Source organism: Salminus brasiliensis, chromosome 15 (genome assembly GCF_030463535.1).
Source record: "Salminus brasiliensis chromosome 15, fSalBra1.hap2, whole genome shotgun sequence".
In the NCBI taxonomy this organism is placed as follows: domain Eukaryota; kingdom Metazoa; phylum Chordata; class Actinopteri; order Characiformes; family Bryconidae; genus Salminus; species Salminus brasiliensis.
The window spans coordinates 22,982,279-23,005,409 of NC_132892.1; the positions used below are offsets into that span (position 1 = coordinate 22,982,279).

The window sequence follows — 23,131 nt, forward strand, 5'->3', positions numbered from 1 at the left end:
TCTTTGTGCCTTTTGCCCAGACGCAGTGATCCCTGCTTCACAATATCAGGTTCAAAAAGCAATTTTGTTTCATAAATGTAGCAGTTATTCAGCATTCAGTGACGCAGTGATGAAATCCAGTCATCCATATTATTGGTAAAATATTGCTTTCCATAAAACAAGACAAGACAGTTTAAAACAACGTGTCAACAAAATACACTCCTCCATTATTTTGCCTGCTTTAATCCACATAAACCCAGTTAACGGTATTACTTGCGAATGTCTAACTTGGCAGCATGGTGCACAGCGCAAAACCATGATGGATGAAGTCTATAGACCAATCTGACGGAACACTTTTTCCTTGTAAAAACTTCCTGCATTGCTAAAATTGGGAGAAATGTGTCCTTTTCCCTCCATGAAAAACAGCATATGTTCCAGACAAAAAGGAAACCGTGATTTACAGGTGAATAATTGAATGAATAGCTTTGCACTTTTGTCTCTGTACATAAGATGAAATCATACCGTCTTAGCATTAGGACCCAATTGTGCATAATGGATGCAGATATAATACCTTTCTGCAAACATCACTGGGCACTGAAAACCTACAGTCCTTAAAGGGACTGGATCGTCTTTTCAGCTTCAGTCCGTGTGGACTTCTTTCTGTCTTCCCTCATGGTACTGTTTATTTTGCTCAGTAAATGAGCAGTGATTGCTGTATGCATTTTCTGGGGTGGTATGCAAGTGTAAGTAAGTATGCTAGCGCTCAAATGGTGAAAGCTTGATGAATGAGGCCAAGCTTGTGCTAAGCGTTTTGTTTATGTCTTTAGAGAAGCTAGCAAGATAACTAGTACAATTGTGTCTAAAAAAAAACAACAGCAGGAGTTGGGAAAGGTGCCTTAGTCACAGGAAACGAACAGACTGGTCGAAGCAGGATGATGTCTTTTGGATGAAAACGTTTGTATGGTGTAGTGCATGTTAGCCATTCAACAGAACTGCTAATCGCTGTGTTGTTTGTTCTGAGACCTTCCCCTGATTCCGTTGGTGAACATGTTACTGGGTTGTGGTCATTTAAAGGTAAAGGTTTGTACAGCCAAATGTGTCTGCATTTTACCCATCTGTGGTAGTGAACACACACATACACACTAGTTAACTAGGGCCAGTAAGCACACACACACCTAGAGCGGTGGGCAGGCAACTCCAGCGCCCAGGGAGCAGAGTGGCAGCTTGCTGAGCCCGGGTATCGAACCCACAACCCTGTCATCAATAGCCCGCTGAGCCAACACTGCCCATTTGAGGTGCCCTGCCATCTTTATCTGGCATGGTGTCTTAAAGTTATTATTGAAGTGTGCTTCAGGGCTAACTTATATTTGTAGAAGTTAGAAGGCGATAGCAACATGGCTTGTCTAGGCTGCTTGAGACTTTATTTATAGATTTTATAATGTTAGAAATTAATGTTAGCATAGTTTCTAAAGACTGCTCTGTAAGCCGAAAGACTAGATGCCCATGAAACTGTAACAGTGACTCCTTAATAATATCATATGCAAGTGAAAACCTTGCTAGTCCAAGCTGGCAACAGCCATTTTGGGGGAATATGGTCTTTTTGATACTTGAACTGAGCATTATGACCACGGCTTTGCCTGTGCCAGTGTACTCGGAGGTGGAGCTCAAACTCAAACTGAGCAAACCAGGAAGCTAAACTTTGGAAAGTGAGTGAGTGCGAGGCTAAAAGCTAACCACGACTTAGGGAAATGCCACAGGGGCAAACAAGGGGGCATTCCAGGAGGTGCTGCTCTTGGAAACACAGCTGTGGAAAGCAGCGGGTAGTGGGTATCTATCCAGTGGGGCCGTAAGAATTACAGTGCTAAAAAGTATGCTGTGCTGTTTGTGTTGTTGCAGTGACGTAATCCAATCAGATCAGAGTTCATACAATTATTCGAATAATATAAGCGCACCATAAAAGGAAAATCAGAATAACAGGGTTGTGAATAGGCTTGTAAGAGCATTTTCCCCCAACCAAAGTCACACAACTTAACTTTCTATGGCACCTTTAAAAGAGAGCAACATGACGAGGCTGTCCTAGACATATACACACCTTGCCTCAGATTGCTCAATAGCTTGAAGCTTTGGCTTTTTGGATTTTCTAAGTCAGTTACTCATATCAAGGTGTGTAGGGGGTAGTTGGTTTACTGGTCAAGATTGCCTTGGTTTTTGTAAATATATATATATGCAGAACTTACAAAAGCGTGTTACACACTTATGGTTATACATCTTATCGCTTGTCTGTTGCAGGACGCACTTCTTAGCATAGTTTCTGTGTATTCTTCGCTTCCTTCACAGTAAGCCAGAGTTCAAATACCTTATATAATGTAAACACATACTTGCTTCAAGCACTTCAAGTGCAGTCCCTGATATGGGATTTCAAATAGCCTCCCTTCAGAGTTATGTGCCCTACTTAATACGTAAGAGGCGTATTTGGGGCTAGCTGTCGAGGTTTACGGTATAGACATAAGCAATTTGGGTTGAGGCTGCAGAGAAGTTGGGTAGTGCTTAAATTTTGTGGTGAAGTCCACTTGGCCACTAACAGATTGGTTTACAGTACCACTTACTGGCGGCCTAAAACTCAGACCTCAGAACAATTGGGCTTGATTGCAGTTCTTTCACCACAGTTGCTTTTGATTGTTTGTGTGCAGGTAATTTTTTTAATGGACTGCGCAAACAAATTTGACTGGAGGAACTGTTTATACAGTAGTGGAATATAGACAATAATACATTATATTTATTTTTCAGGCTTTGAAATGGCCTGGACATTTCAGACGGGCCCCAGAAAATGAATGCATACATTTTGTATTATATTGCCCATTGTTCTAATGCATTTCCACACCCCTTCTGCTTCAGTGTGGCTAATGAATTAGTCCGTCCATTTGGAATACAAGCAATTTTTTCCCCTGTATTGACTTTCCTTTGCTCTCTCAGCAAGTTCGTCATCCTGAGAAAACAGCCCGAGTAAATAGTAGTAGAGAAATTACAGTCCTAATGGCGACAAGCAAAGATTTACAGATGAGCCGGCCCATCCAAGTTACAGTAATTCAACAAAGCTGTTGTTAATGTGCCAGTGTAGACAGATAATTTGGGGGCGGGGTGGGGGGGGTAAGCAAATAAAGCTTGCAAACGAGGAAAAAGGCCAACGACAAATCAGCTAATACTTTGTCTTCCGGTGCCGTTATCTCTTTGGATATGTTGGTTAATGTTGCTTAAAGCTTGTTGTAGTTCACTATAATGAGGTACTAAATTGTGTCATGGATGAAAAGGCAGGAAGTAAAGCAACTGTTAGGTCTTTTTTTCTTGACCTTGCTTAAAAAATAACAACCAAAAAAAGAAAAAGAACCGACTGACACCAGGTCAGTACACTTTGTCCTGGCACAGGCTAATTCTCAGTATGATTGATTTCATGATTCGTTTAAGAATTCGATCAACACAGAAGTTTGGCTTGGCCGAAGAGGACCATTCCAGCCTAATAAGCTTAATTGAAAGTCCCTCGCTGGAAGCGGAAACTTCCAAAAATAATACATTAAATGCGGGCTGTTTTTCGCTTGCCGACCAAACAGAATTAGCATCAGAGCGAGGTACCCTGGACTCGCAACTGTCTCTGCACTACCATCTCGAGCATAAACATTGCTAATTGTATTTGTTTGGAAGACCAGCCGCTCCAGGGCTGAATGAATTGGGAAATTAGAACAGCAGATGCCGTTCGAGTCGCTAACTCGGCCGAACAGACTGCTTTGACTGATCCTTCCGTGCTGGGTTTCGAAGCGAGCGAATGAGGTTCAGCGAAAACATGATGGAAAGAGGTGTCAGCAAGGTTGTTGTCTTTTCCCTAACAGCTACGTCTTCACAGGAAGTTCTAGGAAGCGCTCTCAAGGTGACGGGAAGAAGCTGCGTTGACCTGTTCCAAAACAGCACACGGTCCTTTTCCTGCCTTTAAGTGTCCTTCCAGTCCCTTCTCCCAAACTTAGATCTCCTCTTTTCCTCCCTTTTCCCCTGACGCCAAGGGTTCCAGGATGGCCAAACATGGACTCTACGGCTAAGAAAAAGGTGCGGCTTCTTTCGTATATATAGGCAAAGGCACTTCAGAGCCTCTTTCGAGCAGCCAAGGCAAACAGCAGTTTATAGAACTCTAGATAAACATCCACATGTTTGGGGATGTGAAGACGCATGGCAAAGACGTTCTCTCTCGCTGGCCGAGGCTTGAGGCCCGTTTCAGGATTTCATCGTCTCCGTGTGGACACGTGGATGAAGAATTAAAGATCATGGGCCTCGTCTAATGCCGAAAGGCTTAGAGAGACTTGCTTTACGGTTCCTCGAGTGATTGAACATTCCATCCGACTCGTAATAGGCCAAGATTGAATTCTTGCCCCGGCTTGATAAATGATTAGCGCAGTGAGCAAGCTTGGGTCAGGAATGGGCGATGTGTGGACTAGGTATGCAGAGGCTTTAGTTGAAGGCCTTCGATGATGAGATTGTTATTCCGAGGCTGCAGAAGTATGATTTGCGACTTAATGCTGCATGCTCTTCTGGCTGGGCCGGAATTTGGGGATGACCTAAGGCGGGGGGTGGATAAGAGAGAGTGGGAGAGTAGGGGGGGGTAGTTTGGTGGGTAGAATGTCCTAGGGGAAAGGGGGCTTTTGTGCCTTACTGAGTATTTGTTGGGGTCTTATTGCTGTGGCCATGTGTCGCCTGAGAGGCTGCTGCTCTTTCCAGGGAGATTTCAAAAGCGATGCGGTGGCAGGCGGCCAACACGCTCCACATTAAACCTCCTGTAACCTTTGTCTGTTCTCTCTTTCTCTTTTCTCCATGCACGCCCCGTGCATGCATGCATCATGCAGCCATTGGACTTTTCCGCTTCTCCTCCTGGGCAGGGCCTTAGAAAGAGGGAGCAGATGCTAGCCTTCTCTGTCTTTGTTTGTCCGTGTCTTTCTTTCTCTCTCTTTCACTCTCTTTCAGTTCAAGCTTAGCTTTATTGGCATGAGTGTAATGAACACAGTTTTGCCAAAGCTTTGTAACAGCAGTAGCAACAACAACAATAAAGATGAAAGAATAAAAATGGTTTAATGCTTTTAAAGTATGCTTTAGGCAACAGGAAAATATTGTCTGTAATATTTGAATATTTGAAGATGACCTCACCGTTCAACATTACTAGTAAGTTGTTTGTTGATACATGTTGTGGAAACCTGCACTGGAACCTTTTTTGGAACCTTCCCAGGATAAATAGTACAGTTACACGTACATTTAGGCTGGGTCCCAATTCAGGGGCTGCACCCTTGAAGGAAGAGGTATACAAAAGTCTAGTCTTCGAAGGCCGAACTGAAATTCCAGATTTCTAGTTTCGTGTCATTGCACCGCTGTTCCTGCCCTTACCGCCGCATCACAAAACATCACTCCTGCCACTCCAGGCAACCTTAACGGCTGCAGCTGGCACGCTATGACTCATGGGATATGTTGGCTGGCGAAGGCTCCACCCGCTGCCATAAAAAAAAAAGAAGTAACTTGTCAGCCTAGTCACTTGCCACCCCAGCCACTGAAGGATGCAACCCCTGAATTGGGACACAGCTAATGGTCATGTGACAGATTTCAGTCACATATCTTGGAAATCCAGCACAAACAGTGTGGCGTAGAGGTGTAGCTAGACTGAGAAAGAGACAAAATGCTGTCTTGTTTCAGCTCTTACCAAGAAAGATGTCCAGTAAACATTTTAATCTGAATTCCATTAAAAAAATGAATTTGAATGTGATTATATGAATATAATGAATACAAGAGTATGGATGGAGGCTGGATGGCTCTGTCTATCCTGTTTCTTATGTAACGTTGATCATAAGTTAGCCTTTAGAATACTCACCCACTAGGAAGAAAAAGACATGTTTACCAGTGATAACCCTGCCAACCTGCTCCTGTGGGGCTCACATGGGTGGAACATGGGTTAGGTGGGTTCCCGGGTGGGCATGGCCTCTAGTGCGTTTGTACATATGTTTTTACTGAGACCCAGTTGGGCTTCCCAAATAGGCCCCATCGTTACTGCCCACCCTAATCTCATATGTGTTGCATCTAGGTCCTATGTGCTGTGTACAGCACTGATGGGATCCATGTTTAACCACCCCTGATCCCATTACTGACCCTGGTGACCATACATATGTGGGAGACTAGGACAGAACTTTCTGGTTTTTATGTTCAGAAGGCTTGTGGCTGATCCAGGCAAATTTTATGGATCAGGTATCGACTGTTTTAGGCTTGATCCAGTTCTGATCCTTAGTTTTTTTCCACAGTGTTCTGGCAGAGCACCCTCTGGAATAGCAGTGAGGAGCATTCTCAGAAGACAACAGAGCAGTTTAGAGACTGTAGTGTAAAATTATTCTACAGTGGAACATGAAAACCTGACGCAATATCTGTGGTTCTGGTGCTTTGACTGCGTTTGAGCCACATTTCCTCCTCCTGTTTTTTTTTTTGTCCATGTGTGGACATACACTGTTACCCTGTCTTTACTCTTGAGTTACAGCTGGTTCGAAACAGAACTATCACAGAAACACCGCGTTCTACTGGCGGGAGGACCACATACCTTGCTTTGGTTTTAAACCAGAACTGAACAGCATGTTCAGAACTAAGAGGAGTACTCAGATTGAATGGCTACCAAAAGCATCCACTTTTCCTTAGTGGATGAGACAGGCAGCAGTCCTGCATGAGGCATTGTGAAAGCAGCAGTGGACTGAAACAGGAGATAATGAGAAATGTAGAGAACCTGTGTGTCTCTTATTAGGATGTAAAATGAATAAAAATGAAAAATTATATATATATAGTAATTAAAAGGAATACATTACTGAATACGTTTAGCCCAGTGTTTCCAGTCATTAGCCATCACTGCTTTTCCCCCCACCTTTGAAAGCAGAATACCAATAACAAGGGAGAACAGCACAACACTGGAGAGCTTTTGGTCTTAAACTGGAAAACCCAAGCAAAGTGAAGCCACTCCATCACGGCACTGCCATATTTGGCTATTTTTCTCAGTGGCGGCCAAAGCAGAGTGTGATTTAAGCGAGTGCTTCTTTTGTTTATCAAACCCCCACATCTGCTTCTTTTCCCCCTGCTTTTGTGTGTAACCCAACAGGTGCTGGGGCCTGGTTCTGAAAAAAAAAAAAATCCCGAAACGTGGTTTTCGTTTGGTTTAGTTTTCCTTTAAAAGAAAGCGTTAAAATAGGTGGCTGCTCTCTATGTGCGCAGCTGCTACCCATCAGTTGCAGCTTTTCGGTCATTTGAACAAATCCAGCAAGGCTGGATTCATATCGCCTCAGAAAACAGCAAAACACTCAGGCTTTTTGAAGTCAGACCTTTTTTCAGCAAGATTGCAATCTGGACTCGGCCAATCGGCTCGCAGATACTCCGGGCCCTGCTTAAAAGGGGCCAATGGGACAAAGGGAAGGGGGCGATTGGCGAACGAGCAGGTGCGGGATAATTAGAGGGGCAGCAGCTGGCGTCGGTTTCACTCGTCTTGATATAGGCACCCTCCTTTTCCCTCATCCCTCTCTCTCTTCCTCCTTCTCCTTCATCCCTCCATTCTGGCTCTCCCACTCCGGAATCACACAAAGCCGGTTCAGTCCAGAACAAAGAAGTGATTCTCGTTGACTCCACAGTAAAGGCAGATTTATTAACCCAACTCCACACTCTCAGAGCTATATGGCTTGCATATTAGTTTCACAGTAGGTACTGGAGCCATAGCCCTTAGTTTTTTGTAGTGTATTGTTTCCAGTGCTTGTCGGGTTTGTGCAGGAAAAACAGTCACAGTTCGGTTTTACATTCTGAGTAAACTCTAAAACTTTTGTCACAGACATTTTCTCATATGTAATCATTTTGTTCAAACAAAGGATTTATCCAAGAAAAATACCTGCCTTACCTGCCTAGTGCGCCCCCTAAAGGTTAAAGAAGTCAGTGCTGCTACGTCTGTAATGCTGCCTCAATCGATGATGAAAAGTACAGTGGGCATACGACTTTCTGAATGTTGACGCTTCTGCTTTCCGCCGCAGCGATGATCTGATTGGCATCATTCTCTTCTTTTCACTCCTCAATTTCGCTGATTTTGTGGGTGGATATAGGCTACTCTTCAATCCAGTAAACTCGGTACAGTGCTGATTGGCTGCCCTCCCTGATTGGCTGCCCCTGTACTTTAGAAAGCGGCCCATACTGAAACACTCCTCATAACTCACAACTGTGATGGGAATTGTAGAAATGTGCCATTTATTTTTTTAAAACCGAGCCCTAACCGAGCCCCAAGCTAATGTCAAGTCAAGATCTGCTTATTGCCTGGATAAGATAGGAATACATCAATAAATTAATTAATTAATAAATAACATCAATGTTATGTTATGTGAGGATTTCATGACCCATCAGCACTGGAAGTCCTGATTCTCCAGTATTGATCCACCCATCCCTAGTGCAGTGAATAACATTGATGTATGTGGTTACAGTGTCACCTGTCACCTCTCAAAGGATAAGATATATATATATATATATATATATATATATATATATATATATATATATATATATATATATATATATATATAATATTCAGCAAGAGAACAGTCAGTCCTTGAAGTTGTTCAAGCGTAAGAATGTGAGCGACTTGAACCAAATTGTGATGGCTAGACAACTGGTTCAGAAAATCTCCAAAACAGACAGGTCTTGCAGGGGGTTGCCGGTATGCAGTGGTCAGTACCTACTAAAAGTGGTCCAAGGATGAAGAACTGGTGTACCAGCGACACAGGGTCATGGGCGCCCAAGGCTTATTCTTATAACTTGGAGGCCTCATCTTGCAACTTACAGGACCTAACCTCTTAGACCCTGTTTTCAGCCCACACTTGCATAACTACATTTCTGTCATATGTAACATCAATTTAATAGGCCCTAAAATAGAACCCTGTGGGACTTAAGATATGCTAATTCATAAAAATAATAATATAAACCTAGGGTTCACGAGGTTAAAGGATCTGCTGCTACCATGCTACCGTGCCAGAGACCGCAGGCCACCTTCAGAGATGTTGTGGATGTTGTTTTGTGGCGCAAGGAGGACAGACAGAACTTGCTATTAGTGTTATTATTATGGATGATTGATATATTTGCAAATTGTGCCGTGAAGCCGTAAGGGAGAAGAGAAATAGCTGTGTGCTGTCGACCCATAGCCTAGAGAATGACTAAGACAGAGAATGTCCCAATAGCAGTAAAACCACACCTTTTGTTCAGTATCATGGGCCATCCTGTATTGATACAGTATACGTAGCTTATGGCCAGTGGCCTCCAGCTGTAAACTGTTTAAATTACTGTGTGTTTATGCACGCCTGTGTTGGTTGGAACCAATCTTAGGGTCATGGTGAAGCAACAGACTGTAAAATATGTGTGCACGTGTGTGTGGGTGTGTGTGTGCTTCAAGCTCAGTGCATCTATCAGAGGAGACAGAACGATATTGACTCCAGGAAGAGCGAGAGAGAACTAGAGGCAGAGAGCGACAAAGGGAAGAAGACTAGCAATGAAATCAGTGTTGTTTACATCTCGACCCACATAACGATAATTCAATCATGCAGCAGTGTGTGTGTTCAGCGTCCACTAATATTAAATGGGTCAACACCCCTGGTCCTAGCACCCCTGATCTTTATTTATCAGCCTTGTCATGCCATCTTTCTAATCCCCCTGCCTCTTTCACTCTTTCCCTACCATGCATCCATCCATCCCCCTTTCTCTATCCGAATCCCCTCTCCGCATGTCATTTCTGTCCAAACTGGATTCTCCTTCTCTGTGGTTGTCCGCAGCAGGATAAGGCAGCGCGGAGCCCCGGGGCTTGGCCTAATCCAATTTAAAGCCCAGCTTTGCTGTAATAGCCCTAACCTAGCATGCACACTCTAGCGTCCTGTTCTGCTGATGTCATTTCTGGGTTCCCTCAATCACACAGAATGTGGGAGAGACTGAAAAAGCGATGGTGGTCTGAAGACAAAGATGACAACTGCTAGAATAGCATAGAATAATGCTAGAATAACTAGCATAACAAACTGCACCAATGCTGCATTATTTACACTATATGGACAGAAGTATTGGGACACCTGCTCATTCATTGTTTCTTTTGAATTCAAGAGTAATAAAAATAAGTCTATCTGTCTCTACTGTCCAGGGGAGGCTTTCTGCTAGATCTCGGAGCATTGCTGTGATGATGTGATTGCATTCAGGGACAAGAGCCTCATCCCTAACTCCCCAACTCATCCCAAAAGTATTGGATGGAGCTCTATCATTCCAGAGTACACAGTTCCACTACTCCACAGCTCAGTGCTGGGTGGCGTTATACCCCTCACACCTGACATTAGGCACCTATGGTGCCAGTAGGTTTATGTATATATGTATTATGCATATGTATGTCCCATTTAGTTGCTAATACTTCTTTTAAGGGGACTAGACAAGCTGGGTGTGTGCATTTGCTCATCGGTGTCAGCAATGAGTGCAACTTAAAGTAGCTGAATGCATTCATTAGAAACATTTGGACATGAACTAGTAAACTAGCATGACAAACGGCTTCACCAGTACTGAGAAACGTTGTATAGAAATGTCCTAATTGAGTGTGCGGTGAACCCATGTGTGGGGAACTTGCACGCTCGAGAATGTGATGTGAAAGGGGACCGTGTGTGTGGGCTGTGTCTTCAGAGATATTCATTTTTGATAAGGCCTCTTTCTAATTTCTTTAATCTAAAAAAGCCTTTCTGTCTGCACTCTTGCCAGGAAAATGACTACAGCACACACACACACACACACACATCAGGGGACTATCTGCCTCATTCTCTCTCCATTTCTGTTTGAAGCTGAAAGACTCAGCTTTAATAAGCTGCAGTGCTAGTCATGCTAGTGCTTTGCGCTCGAGGGCTATCCCCATGCTCTTTTTAGGAGCGCTTAACGCTTGGTTAATTAGCACAATCTACCACACTTGTCCCCTTCCAATACACTAACAACCTCGCAGTCATTTTTCCTTCTTTTAAAGATCACTTAGGGCAATGCGGTCCGTTCTGTCCGCCCAGCCGTTAGCACAGCGATCTCTGTTTGTGGCGCTAGCAGCTAGCGCTAAACACCACTTGACTTGTAGGAAGAGTTTGTGCTGGTTCGTCTGCATGAGAGCGGACTAGGACGGATATCTCTGTTTGTGTGTGTGTGTGGGCGAGCGTGTGATATGTCCTTAGATTCACTCGCGTGGTGAAGATGTGCGCAGAGAGTCATTTGGCAGCAGATCGTAAGGATAGGCCGTCTGCCTGGACAGTTTTTAGAGTATTGAATTTCAAAGCCGTCTCTCTGGAACAGAGCGAGACAGATCGGTTTGGGTTAAAGAAGCAGAGTGACCCGAAATGACAGGAAGGACGACGCACAGCGGGCATATCGTCTGTGTCTGTGCCCAGATAATCTCCTTAACAAGCAACGTGTAGATGCTGTGATTATCTAAACAGACTGTCCATCCTGGCAGGCATAAGCCAGGTTCCTTCCAGAGAGAAATCAGAGAGAGTGAGGGAGTGTGGTGTGTGTTTGTGTTGAGTAAAGATGCAACACTCTTAACATTAAAAAGGTGCTTCAATGGAACGATGCCTTGGAAGAACCAGTTTTGGTTCCTCAAAGAACCTTGTTTGTAATTGAGATGTGAATGTGAGTGGAGAACCTTTTAAAAGTCGAAAAACTAGAGCGTTAGCGAGGTCAGGATGTTAGATGATCACCATCCCACCTCCTCCCCAACTCCTCAACCCATCCCGAAACTATCATTCCAGAGAACACAGCTCCACTGCTCCACAGCTCAATGCTGGGCACCTTATAATATAACCCTCTCTATAACCCTCTCTGGTCCTCGTCTGGCATTAGGTGTGGTTCCAGTAGGTTGATGTTTATCTGCTCCAGAGAGTCCTGTTCTATTGGCAGTACTTCTCTACAGGCACTACACAAGCTATATGTGGGTATATCTGTATCAGCAATGGGTGCAACTTAAAGTAGCTGAATACATTCATTAGAAGGGGTGTCCACAAACATTCGGACACGTGTGTATGCACCAGAAAACTCGTAATTACTACATATTTACCCAAATTGAATGGGATCGTACATTGAGTGTTCTGTATGGTCGTGGACATTGTTGACATATGCCATGCTGACTATTATCTTATAACCTTATAGGAAGTATGCTTTCACTCTCGCTCTCTTCACCACTGCCTCCCTACAACACTGCCTCTCTGACTCTCAAGGAGTAATTGAGGCTAAGAGAGTTTATCTGTGGTCAGAGCTAAACCAATTGCTTTTCTGGGCCACTGCTGATAGAGAGAGAGAGAGTAAGTGAAGGAGAGAAAGAGTAAGAAGGCAGAGCCACTCTCCTTGAAGGAAGGCCCCAAGCATGTCTCTTTTCTGGCTCCTTCTGTCATATATTCCCTTACCACTCGTTTTCTGTCGTCCTCTGCTAGGTACATCTGTCTTCCCTTCATTCTTTCTCTCTCCTTCTTTACCCAGGTATCTCCCTGTCCTTATTCACATCTTCCTTTCTTCTTCCTTTCTCCTAGGCTAGCCGATGAACAACAGCGAGCCACATTTAGCGCTGTTATTTTCGGCCGGTGTCTGAAAGTCTTTGAATGCGCAGATGAAGGCTAAATACAGAATACGCTCTCCGGTCAGGCTATCAGATACTAGATCCGGAGGTCTGCGAGAGTGCATATGTTGGATAACTACGCTACTACATGATACGCTAGCACTTCAGGAGCATAGGAAAGAGTGTTATGTTTGGTGCAGCGCTACGCCAGCCATCATTACAAGCATACAGTAGTACGCTATTCTGAGCAGCAGCTGATATAAAAAGAAGCTAATGTAAAGCGATAGGCTCTGGCAGCAATTTTGGAAAAAAATAAAAACATCTATTCATTGGATCACTTACACAAACGCTTTAAAATAGAAGGGTGTTTTATATTTAGGACAGCGGACAGCATCAGCATTAGCACATTCACACAGACTGTCTGTGACCGGAGACTAGTCGTTAAGTTGAACCCAATTAAGGTTAATAAATGTCATAAAAACAACCGTTAAGAGATTGTAGCAACTGATTTAGCTTCATAGCTCATATTTATGATGATGCTGTTAAATATACTATATGTCCAAATGTCTGTGGACACCCCTTCTAATTTATGCATTCAGCTACTTTAAGATGTGCAAATGCACACACACAGCTTGTCTAGTCCCTGTAGAGAAGTATTGGCAACAGAAAAGGACTCTCTGGAGCAGATAAACATGAACCTATGGGCACCATGTCTAATGCCAGGCGTGGACTAGAGGGGTATAAAGCCCCCCAGCATTGAGCTGTTGAGCAGTGGAACTGTGTTCTTTGGAATGATGGTTGGTGCTCCATCCAATACTTCTGGGATAAGATGGGGAGTTGGAATAGAGCAATTGTCCAAAAACTAGTATAAAGTCAGTACAGTAGAGACAGTTACTCCAGCAAAAGCAAGATAAACTCCTTGTTAATGCTCTTGATTTTAAAAGGAACTGCACATAACACAGTTGTCCTCCCACTTTAACCCTTCTCGTCCTGTTTCTCTTCTCAGACAGTGAAATCGTCCCTCCAGACTGTCTCCGCCCCCGATCCTTCACCACGGTCAGAGGCGGCTCTTCTCTGCGCCGCGAGGCAGACGCGTCCCGCCTCTCTGTCAGCCTTTGCGACCTGAACCTGCAGCAGGACGAGGCGAGGCTCCGCCTCCCCCCGGCCCCGGCCGCCTGCCCCATTCCCCAGAATTCTCTCAACTCACAGCAGTCCTCCTTCCTCCCCCCGACTCTGGAGAGTGACCTGCGTTTCCACCAGCTCCGTGGCACCCACATCAAGACACTGGATGAGCAGACAGTGGCCCGGTCCGAACACGCCGGCCTGCGCGAAGAGCGCACTCTGGTGTTCACCGAGCGCCCGCTGCGGTCCGGAGAAACCATCTTCATCAAAGTGACCAAGTCCAGCCCGGCCCGCTCTGGTTCCCTCTCCTATGGCGTCACATCCTGCGACCCCTCAGCGCTGCGCCCTAGTGACCTACCTTATAACCCGGAGGCCCTGGTGGACCGCAAAGAGTTCTGGGCGGTCTGCAGAGTGCCTGCTGTGCTGCAGAGTGGAGATATACTGGGCTTTCTGGTCACACAGGATGGAGAGGTGACCCTGAGCCATAATGGAACCAGCGCAGGGATGCAGGTGTGTGTTGACAACTCACGGCCACTCTGGATGTTCTTCGGACTGCACGGTGCTGTCACGCAACTGAGAATTCTGGGTAGGTGGTTAAGCTACATTTACCATTCAGAGCTTTGAAATCACTTATATTAACAGTATTTTATGAATAATAATAAAACGTAATACTGTATTAACAAACTGTTATTTTTAAATGTTTTATATTTATCATATATTAGATGTTATATATTTAGCATTATTTTATATATTAGATGTTATATATTTAGCATTATTTTATATAATAGATGTAATATTTTTAGCTTTTTTATGTAGTAGATTTTATATATGTAGCTTTATGTTAGATATTAGATGTTATATATTTAGCATTAAGATAAGATAAGAGAAGATAAGAAGATAAGACAAGATAAGATAATTTGTTTAAATACATGGAATTTAGGGTCTATATTTATGTAATAAATAATAATAAAATATATAATACATGTTTTATAATATATATTTATATGTATCTTTACATATCTGCAATACATATTCTTCACCTATGTTAGAAGGTGGTGTTTTGATACGAGTTGTATTGATAATTGGTTAAAGGAAAAGTCATTGGTTTCAGCTTCAGCATTTATTTTGGGGACATTTCCCATTTAGAAAATCCTATTGGAAAAAAATCAACAGTGTGATATTTTTTAAACTAGTAAACGTTAAGAGGCTTTTGATGAAAAATGTGTTAGAAAAGAAAGTGAGACTAATACCTTAATTATGCATTGTTTCCTTGTTTTTGGTTTAGCTACATCAGTGCTAATAATGTTTATGGTGGAATATGATCGGCACTAGGTTTTACACAAGGATGTAGGTGACACTGTTGTTGTCTGCATTTCTGTTATGTATCTGTGTTAAAACTCTTATAAGATTATCTCAGCCTAGTCTAATACAATCTCCTCCCTTATGCTGCCAAGCATACTGTACAGAAACAGATTAGCTCTGACACACAGCACTGGCAAGAACATAAGCAAACATCGCCGAATCCCTCACTCAAATTGGCATCATGGACTTTACAAGTCTGCAGTCATTCTGCCCTATGAAGTCAATACTGAGCTCATGTGTTCTATAATATCTAGTATCTATATCTAATATAACTCAAGTATTTCTACACTTGTCCACTACAGATGTAATCAAATAAAATTTGCATTAATCAGATCAACCAGATATTCTTTAATTATCATCAGTAGATCATGTTGGTTTTGTTATGCCTCTTGGAATTCCAAGCCCATTTTAGTCAGTTTGTTTTTCTTGGTCTTCCAGACTTCAGCTTGACGGCCATCATTCCTTTTTAATTACCCTACACTACAAACTGAGTAAACAGCTGCCTGCGTTGCTGTCTGCTTATAGCCTTCTCCTGCTTTGTGGATCTGCATTGGTTATTTTAATTTTCAGAGTGTTAAGCAGCTGCTTAGAGGAGCCCATGGCTGCTGATTGTTGGGGTAAGGTTTGTTAAGTCAGTATTTATAAAGCATCACCTGGCCTTCACCAGCTTTTCCATCACCTGACCTTTCCAAACAATGATTGTGAACAAGCCATAGCCCTAACAAGTTATCTAAGAGCTCAAATATCTTGAGGCACTCCCTTTATTTTTTCCCTACTCTGAAATTGTACAAAACAAATCTTGATTTAAAAAAAAGTTTTTCATGCCATCTTCTCACATTTGAGTCGCCTTTTGTTGTTACGGTGATTAAGCATTCAATACAAAGCTCATAGCAATGCTAATACCATTTAGTATTGGTGCATAATCTTACACAAATCCCGGTGCATCCAACAATAAGGGAAACACTATGCTTCTTTTATATAGTCATAAAAAACACATGCTGATCCATTTCACCATGGACAATGTTAACATCAGATATTATTGAGTTTATGGGAACTACAGGGTCTCTTTCACACTTAAACTCTGGAACAGTACCAGGGTGCTTTTTACTGGCAATACTTGAGCTTTGCGTCATTTACACCTGCATCTCTCAAACAGTATTTTACTGTTCAAACTTGCCCCAGTCCCAGTAAAGAGGACGTTGCGTCCTCAGCATGACCAGCCAACAGCTCCTTCATTTCTGAATCATGTACTAATTACACTTGAACAGCAAACAGCTTCTTTTCATGCGTGAGCTCTCCGGCTGATCTCCCAGCTACTGCACTGGGTTTAAATTAGCACAGGGTAAATTGCTGCGTGGATCTACCTAGATGTCTGGCTTGCATTCACACTTCCCATTTAATTATCATCACATTCCTAGGTAAAAATGCATGTGTGAAAGGAGCCAAGTCTTGAATTGCCTGTGTGACATTAGACATAATACAATCAAACGTTTTTAGGTTAATGGCTTCTGTTGGTAGACTCAGATGTCAAAACGCTTGTCAATATTCCTACATTACCTTCAGGTTCATAAAGTCATCGCCACCAGCTGCAATCACTTCGGAGTGCCCTGTTCTGCAGTCTGGGTATTCATTACTCACTTTTAAGGCCGCGAATGCACTTGAATCTATCATGATTGCCACCCACACACCTTGCTTCACTCACAGAAACGAGATATATATATATAGTCAAAGTAAATGAAGCAGGTATTGCAGATAGAGAGACGGAGGGCGAAACACAGAGTGAGAGAGAGACTGGGCTAATAACAGGAAGTGTGACAGGAGGGTTTGTGGGCGTTCTGTGACCTGTCTGGGTTTCTTGGAGCGCATTAATCTTTTAACACACCCCCAATTGTCATGCCAACCCCATTCATCTCACTAGGGTCCTATAAAGAGGGAAAGGGGGTGGTAGAAGACAGGGGACCACCTGTTCTCATCTCAGTGAATGGGAAATGTATATATCTTTGTGCAATATTAGTATCCATGTTGCCCCTAGTACCCACAAATGACATCATTCTAGGAAACTTATTGCATTATTGCTTATTGCTGGGCAACTTGACTATAGACTAACCCCTCACATACCTCCTCCGCCCCTGTCCATCTCTCCATCCAGGTGTGCGTAGGCTAGCCATTACCCCGCTCGTCAGGACCCCCGACTGATCAATTAGCCCATGCTTTTCAATTACATCATTACAGCAGCCAACCCAGAATGCCTCACAGCAGCAGCAGTTCCAGAGGCTAGGCTTTTATTGGTGGGATGTGAGCGTCTTTATCAGAGCTGTAATAGCTTGAGACATGGGCGGTCTCGCTTGTCTTATTATGCCAGCCTGCAATTAGGAAGCGGCTACTGAGGGACGTCAGCCAGCCCTGACGTGTCATCTCTGCTTTCCTGCCAAAGACAATAGCATCTAAAAATATTAGCTATCCCGGTGGAAAGAGATGCAGGAGAGGACACTGAGCAAGAGCTGCTTCAGGCTATGCTGTTATGGCTTTCAACTGGTTTTAATCAGCTAGTTTGAAGGGCTGAATGATCGACTTTGAACTGCCTCTATTGATGTTTCCCTATTACTGTATTCAGTGCCCTGAGCCTGACCTGCAAAACTCTCTAATCTGCAGTGTGAAAGCAGAGCTTAATATGTTAATGAAGGGACCGTCAGTGTAGCACCCCATCTAAGGTGCCACTAGCATGAAATGTTGGTGATGGTGACACAGTTTTGTCACCGGCCAGTAGTTCTTGTAACTTTAGATGTTAAAGATGATGTTAACTTAAATAACAGTTTCTATTGGTAGTCATTTCCATTGTAATGGCAGTTCTATTACTGTATCAAACTAAATAAATCAATCTTAATTTCCATTGAAATCTTTGATTTCTAATGAAAAAAAATATGTATTAACACATTTTATTATATTAGAATAACAATTCCAATTTATTTTTAATGGACATGTTATTGGTATAATTTTTTTTAAATTGACTATTTATTATATTAATACTACATTTCTATAAATCTAACAAATTCCATTGTTTTTTAATGGGATTTTTTTATAGTAACCAAGCAATTTCCATTGATTTCTAATGAGAATTGTATAATAGTATCTAACAATTTCCTTTGACTACTAAAGAATATTTTATTGTATTAACCTAATAATTTCCATTGATTTCTAATGAGAAATTTATTATAGTAATCTAACCATTTCCATTGGTTACTAATAAATATTTTATTATGTTAACCTAATAATTTCCATTGATTTCTAATGAGAAATATATTATAGTAATCTAACCATTTCCATTGGTTACTAATAAATATTTTATTATGTTAACCTAATAATTTCCATTGATTTCTAATGAGAAATATATTATGTTAACCTAATAATTTCCATTGATTTCTAATATATTTTTTATTTATTATATTAACATAACAATTTACAATACAGAAACAGAAATTCTGTTGCTCTATAGCAGAAGTATTGTTTCTATATATGCTAATACATTCTATTGATTTCTTTTGGAACTTGATATATATTCAATTGGAAATGTAATTGGTATTTATAGTAATATGTAGTTGTTGGTGTAGCATAGTATGTAGTAGTAGGGTTTGACACACTATGCTATAGCAGTAAGAGTCCTTGGGCAAGACTCCTAAGGCTACATCAGTTTATAATGTTACTGCATTTCTGTTACTGTGTAAATCTAACAAGTTCTACTGATGTACACTGAACATGTTGTCAGTATATAAATGTAAAATCATTCCCATTGGCTTCTACTGACGTCATCCAGAAATACTGAATTGTATATGTACTGTTTATATTTCATAAACAACATTTATTTCCCTCTTCCTCGGCCCTGTCTGCTTTGGCGTCTATTGATTCAGTAGTCTTCAAAGCATGACAGTTATTTTTAATGGGTGTTCTGTGAACTACATTTGTATAAACATTTTATTACTGTAATGCCTGAGCATTGCAGCAATCTTAGAAAGGAAGTGCTTAATTTATACCAGTGAACAAGCGCTCTTTATTACTGCCGATTCTTATCTTGAGTTAAACTTGGAACATGTGGATTTTCTCCACTGGACGGCAGTAATGTTGGAGTGTCAGTGTGTGTGTGTATATGTGTGTGTATGTGTGTGGCCTGGCTTTCATTATCTCAACAAAAAGCAGTTAAATATTTAGACCAAAATTTCCACACAGTCTTGTATTATAAATGAGGGGCTGTAGGCAAGCCATGCTGCTGATGTTTGTACTGATAGGCTGACAGCAGGAGTGATGGCGCGGGGATGGTGAAGAGGACAGGCTAATCAGAGGCGATGTATTATGCATCCTGTCATAGAGAGCTTTCACACTCAAATCAACACTTCTACCACCCACACTGACTCCAACATGTCTCCTCTTCCCTCTTGGTCTTTCTCATGGTCCCTTCATGTCTGTCCTTTCTGATGAGGGTTCTGACACCTGATTACTTCCCCCACAGTGCTGACACACACACTCTCTCTTATTTTTATACGGTCAGAACGTGAGGTGATGCGTATCCAAAATGTTAGAGACTATATATTGTAACTGTTATATCAAAGCTTGTAGAATGTGTTTTTTTATAAATGTCAAATTCTCTTTTTTTTTTTGTCAAGCACTCAGACACAGTACATAAAAATGGCACATGCACTGACTGTCCCCATATCAGACAGCATATTGGTTTAGTAATGAACTATAAAAGACAGCATACGATGAGTTACCGATGCTCCTAAACACCACATCATCTATTCGGGCTTGTGGGCCAAGTTTCCACCTCCTTCTGCATCTCAGCCTGATATTAACACTACTTGCTGTACAGGGGAGAGAGAGAGAGAGAGAGAGAGAGAAAGAGAGAGAACACGAGGGGAAGGCATGTCTGTAGCAATACGGATGTCTCTGTCTGAGTGGTATTAAATGAAATTCCTCCTCTGCACACATTCTTTACCTGGTGATTACATCTTCTGGCTAGCCAAGGCTACACACAGCGCACTCTACCATGCCTTACAGTAAATGGGAAGTACCACAAAGCCCCTCATAATCAAGATAAAGTCTGAACAATGGTCTTGTTCTTCAGAAGCACCCTTTTTAAATTAGTATCACTGAATTGGGAATTGGGATACCTGCGCATTCTTTATTCCTTCCTAAATCAAGAGTATTAGTAAGGTGTTCATCCTGCCTTTTGTGCAGGAACAGCCTGTACTGTCCAGGGAAGGCTTTCTACTAGATTTTGGAGCTCTGCTCTGAGGATTTAATTGCATTTGAGTGTTAGTAAGATCAGGAGGTTGAATAAGCACCACCCCAACTCATCCCAAACTCCCCAACTCAGAAAGTTTAGATGGAGAACCATCGTTCCACACAGTTCCACAGCTCAATGCTGGGGGAGGGCATTGAGGGGGCATTTGTACCCCTCTATAGTGCCAATATGATCATGTACATCTGCTCCAGAAAGTCCTACTCTATCGGTCATACTTCTCTACAGGGACTAGACAAGCTATGTGTGTGTGCATTTGCACATCTCTGTCAGCAATCTCTGTTAGCTACACAAGTTATACAAAAATCACTCTGGCAAGAGGTGGTCTCGGTCCAGGTCCTAAATGAACTCTGGAGCAGTTCGTTTGTGGTAAGAACATGACCTGACATCGAGGTGTACTCCGCAAGCTGGAGCTAGCTGGTGCCCATAGCCATGTGTCAACCTGGTATACTGCTCAAATATTTACCACAGCAATGAATAAAGGCCATCTCTGCCGTTGCTCTGATCAATAAGCAGAGAGAACGTTCTCATGTAGTTTGTTGTGTCACATTTTCGTGTGCTTGAATTTTATCCTGTGTGGACCAGATCCGGACCAGAGCAAACCAACTATAGGTGTAAAAATGCCCTTAAACTTATAAACTTATAAACTTAATTACATATCTAATTACATAATTACATTGGAATGATATAAAATACAGTAAGTGTCAATCAGGGTGGCATTGATATTGAAAACCACTGGAAGCACAGATACATTAAGTTGTTGAACATGTTCAGTCGCTTACAGGTCGTGCTCTGCATCCTGCTTATGTAGTTCAGGCCTGCAGCCATAGTGACACATATTTTGCATTACACACATAGCCAAGGTCTGTGGAATGGGTGGGCTTTCTTCACGTATCTCTGATTCTCTCTCTCTCTATCTCTGTTCCTCCCTGTTGTTAATCTGGTAGAGAAGGTGTGGATAGGGCCAGGCCCCTGCAATCCAGGGTCAGCTGCTGCTGACTCTGAGAGGGGGATTTAAACCTGTCTATGTGGAATGATCGAACGGTGCGATGGCATGCCAGAATTTGAAGGGGAACACTCTCTGTGCCACGTAACCCTCAGCTTGCTCTCCTGCTTAACAAAGGCTCAGGCTGTGGGAGGACGTGCGGTTTGCAAACATGTGCCTGACTGTCCACATGCAGTACACACATGCATACTTGGGCCACACCTTTATTGGACCTAATATAGATCCTTGTGGAACCTCACACTGCTTGGCATCTGATACTGGATGAAGCTACAGTAAGCACAAACTCCTGAGAGGTTGTGCTTACTGCTAAAGATAATGGCTCTTTCTGTGACTCTCGTGCATGTGTCTGATCTTGTGGACATACTTAATTGCTCTGCTTGTTTATGTACATAATTTCAATCCAACCTCTTTTCTAGGAATCTTAAAATAATAATAATAATAGCAGTAGTACTAATTTCAATATTAAGTCATTTTAGAATGAATTATTTCCAGTAGTATGACTGATAATCCAACATTGTGTGTCCTGATTCCTCCTCATCTGTAGTCCTTTGTGCAGAAGTGCTGATCAGTCACCTTGGTTAAAATGTTGCCCAGACAGCGGAAAGAGTTGGCTGCCCTGTTTGGTCATCTGACTGCAGTGTTAATGGTGCTGTTCCTCCCTGAAGAGGTGTCATTTTCAGATTCCAGCATCAACTTCATACAGCCAGGAAAACATTGAACTGCACTGGCCCCACCCTGGCATAACAGTACCTTTGGAGTTCTGTTGGCAAAGCAGATTCCAGTGAATACATGGCTAGTGTGAATTCTGTGGAATCAGACTACAGTACTGAGAACATAATCACCTTGTTCATTAAATTTCTAAAATACATATTAGTCTAAATCCATTCATTATTATGTTCAACTTTCTGGCTAGATCTGTGTTGGAATGATCAGTCTCTACTTAAAAAGATCAGTTCTGAAAGTCATTTGTCTCAATTAGGGATCTACACTGATACAGTGATAATGATGATTTCTTCCCATACATAATCAAAGCAATAAGAGAGTTTTTGCTTGTGGAAACTCCAGGCCAGACTAAAACAGATGCAAGCAAACATAAATACAGTAAAAAGGAACAAGATGTTCTCATTAAGATCTGGTGAGCTAGTCTGTAGAACAAGGATTGGTTCCAGGTTTCTTCTAAACACCTCCAGCCACCAGTGGATGTGTTTAATTCCATCAGCAGCTCACCTGATTTAACATCATTAGGCGTTGAATCACCAAACCAGGTGTTGGATGATCACTATAAATAATACTAATAAGACTCTTAGGAGAGCTGTGGAGATGTTTTAATGAACATAGTGATGTAAAACCACGGCTTTCTGTACGAATGTTATTAGTATTTATTATAATATTAGTGTTTTATGGAGCAAATAGACACTTACAGTCCAGATAAGGAGCTTTTCATTCAAGATTTCACAGGTGTCTAAAACCTTTGCACGGTACTGTATACTTAGATTTGATCAATATTTCAAACTGACATTTAATAACATTGATAACATGTTCTCCAAAAGTGCAGAATTTAGTAACATACATGCAAAATGCACTGTTTTGAGTGATGAATGTGCCCTTCACGTGAATAGTGTAGATTTGTGAGCGGGTGAGGCCTCCTCTCTCCTCAGCAGCAACTCATGTCATCAGCCGAAACCACATATGTAATATAATAGATCATTTTTTATGGGCCAATCAAAACTAAGATAATGTCACTGAA

General features: G+C 42.2%; 1 protein-coding gene across 2 annotated transcripts in view; it reads left to right on the top strand.

The window, feature by feature from the left end:
* Nucleotides 1–23,131, top strand: part of neurl1aa (neuralized E3 ubiquitin protein ligase 1Aa) — a 101,239-nt gene that overhangs the window by 70,165 nt on the left and 7,943 nt on the right. For both annotated transcript variants that reach the window (XM_072657402.1, XM_072657403.1), the window contains exon 4: nt 13,611–14,312. In XM_072657402.1, the coding sequence (XP_072513503.1) occupies nt 13,611–14,312 (702 nt within the window). The remainder of the gene's footprint in view (nt 1–13,610; nt 14,313–23,131) is intronic.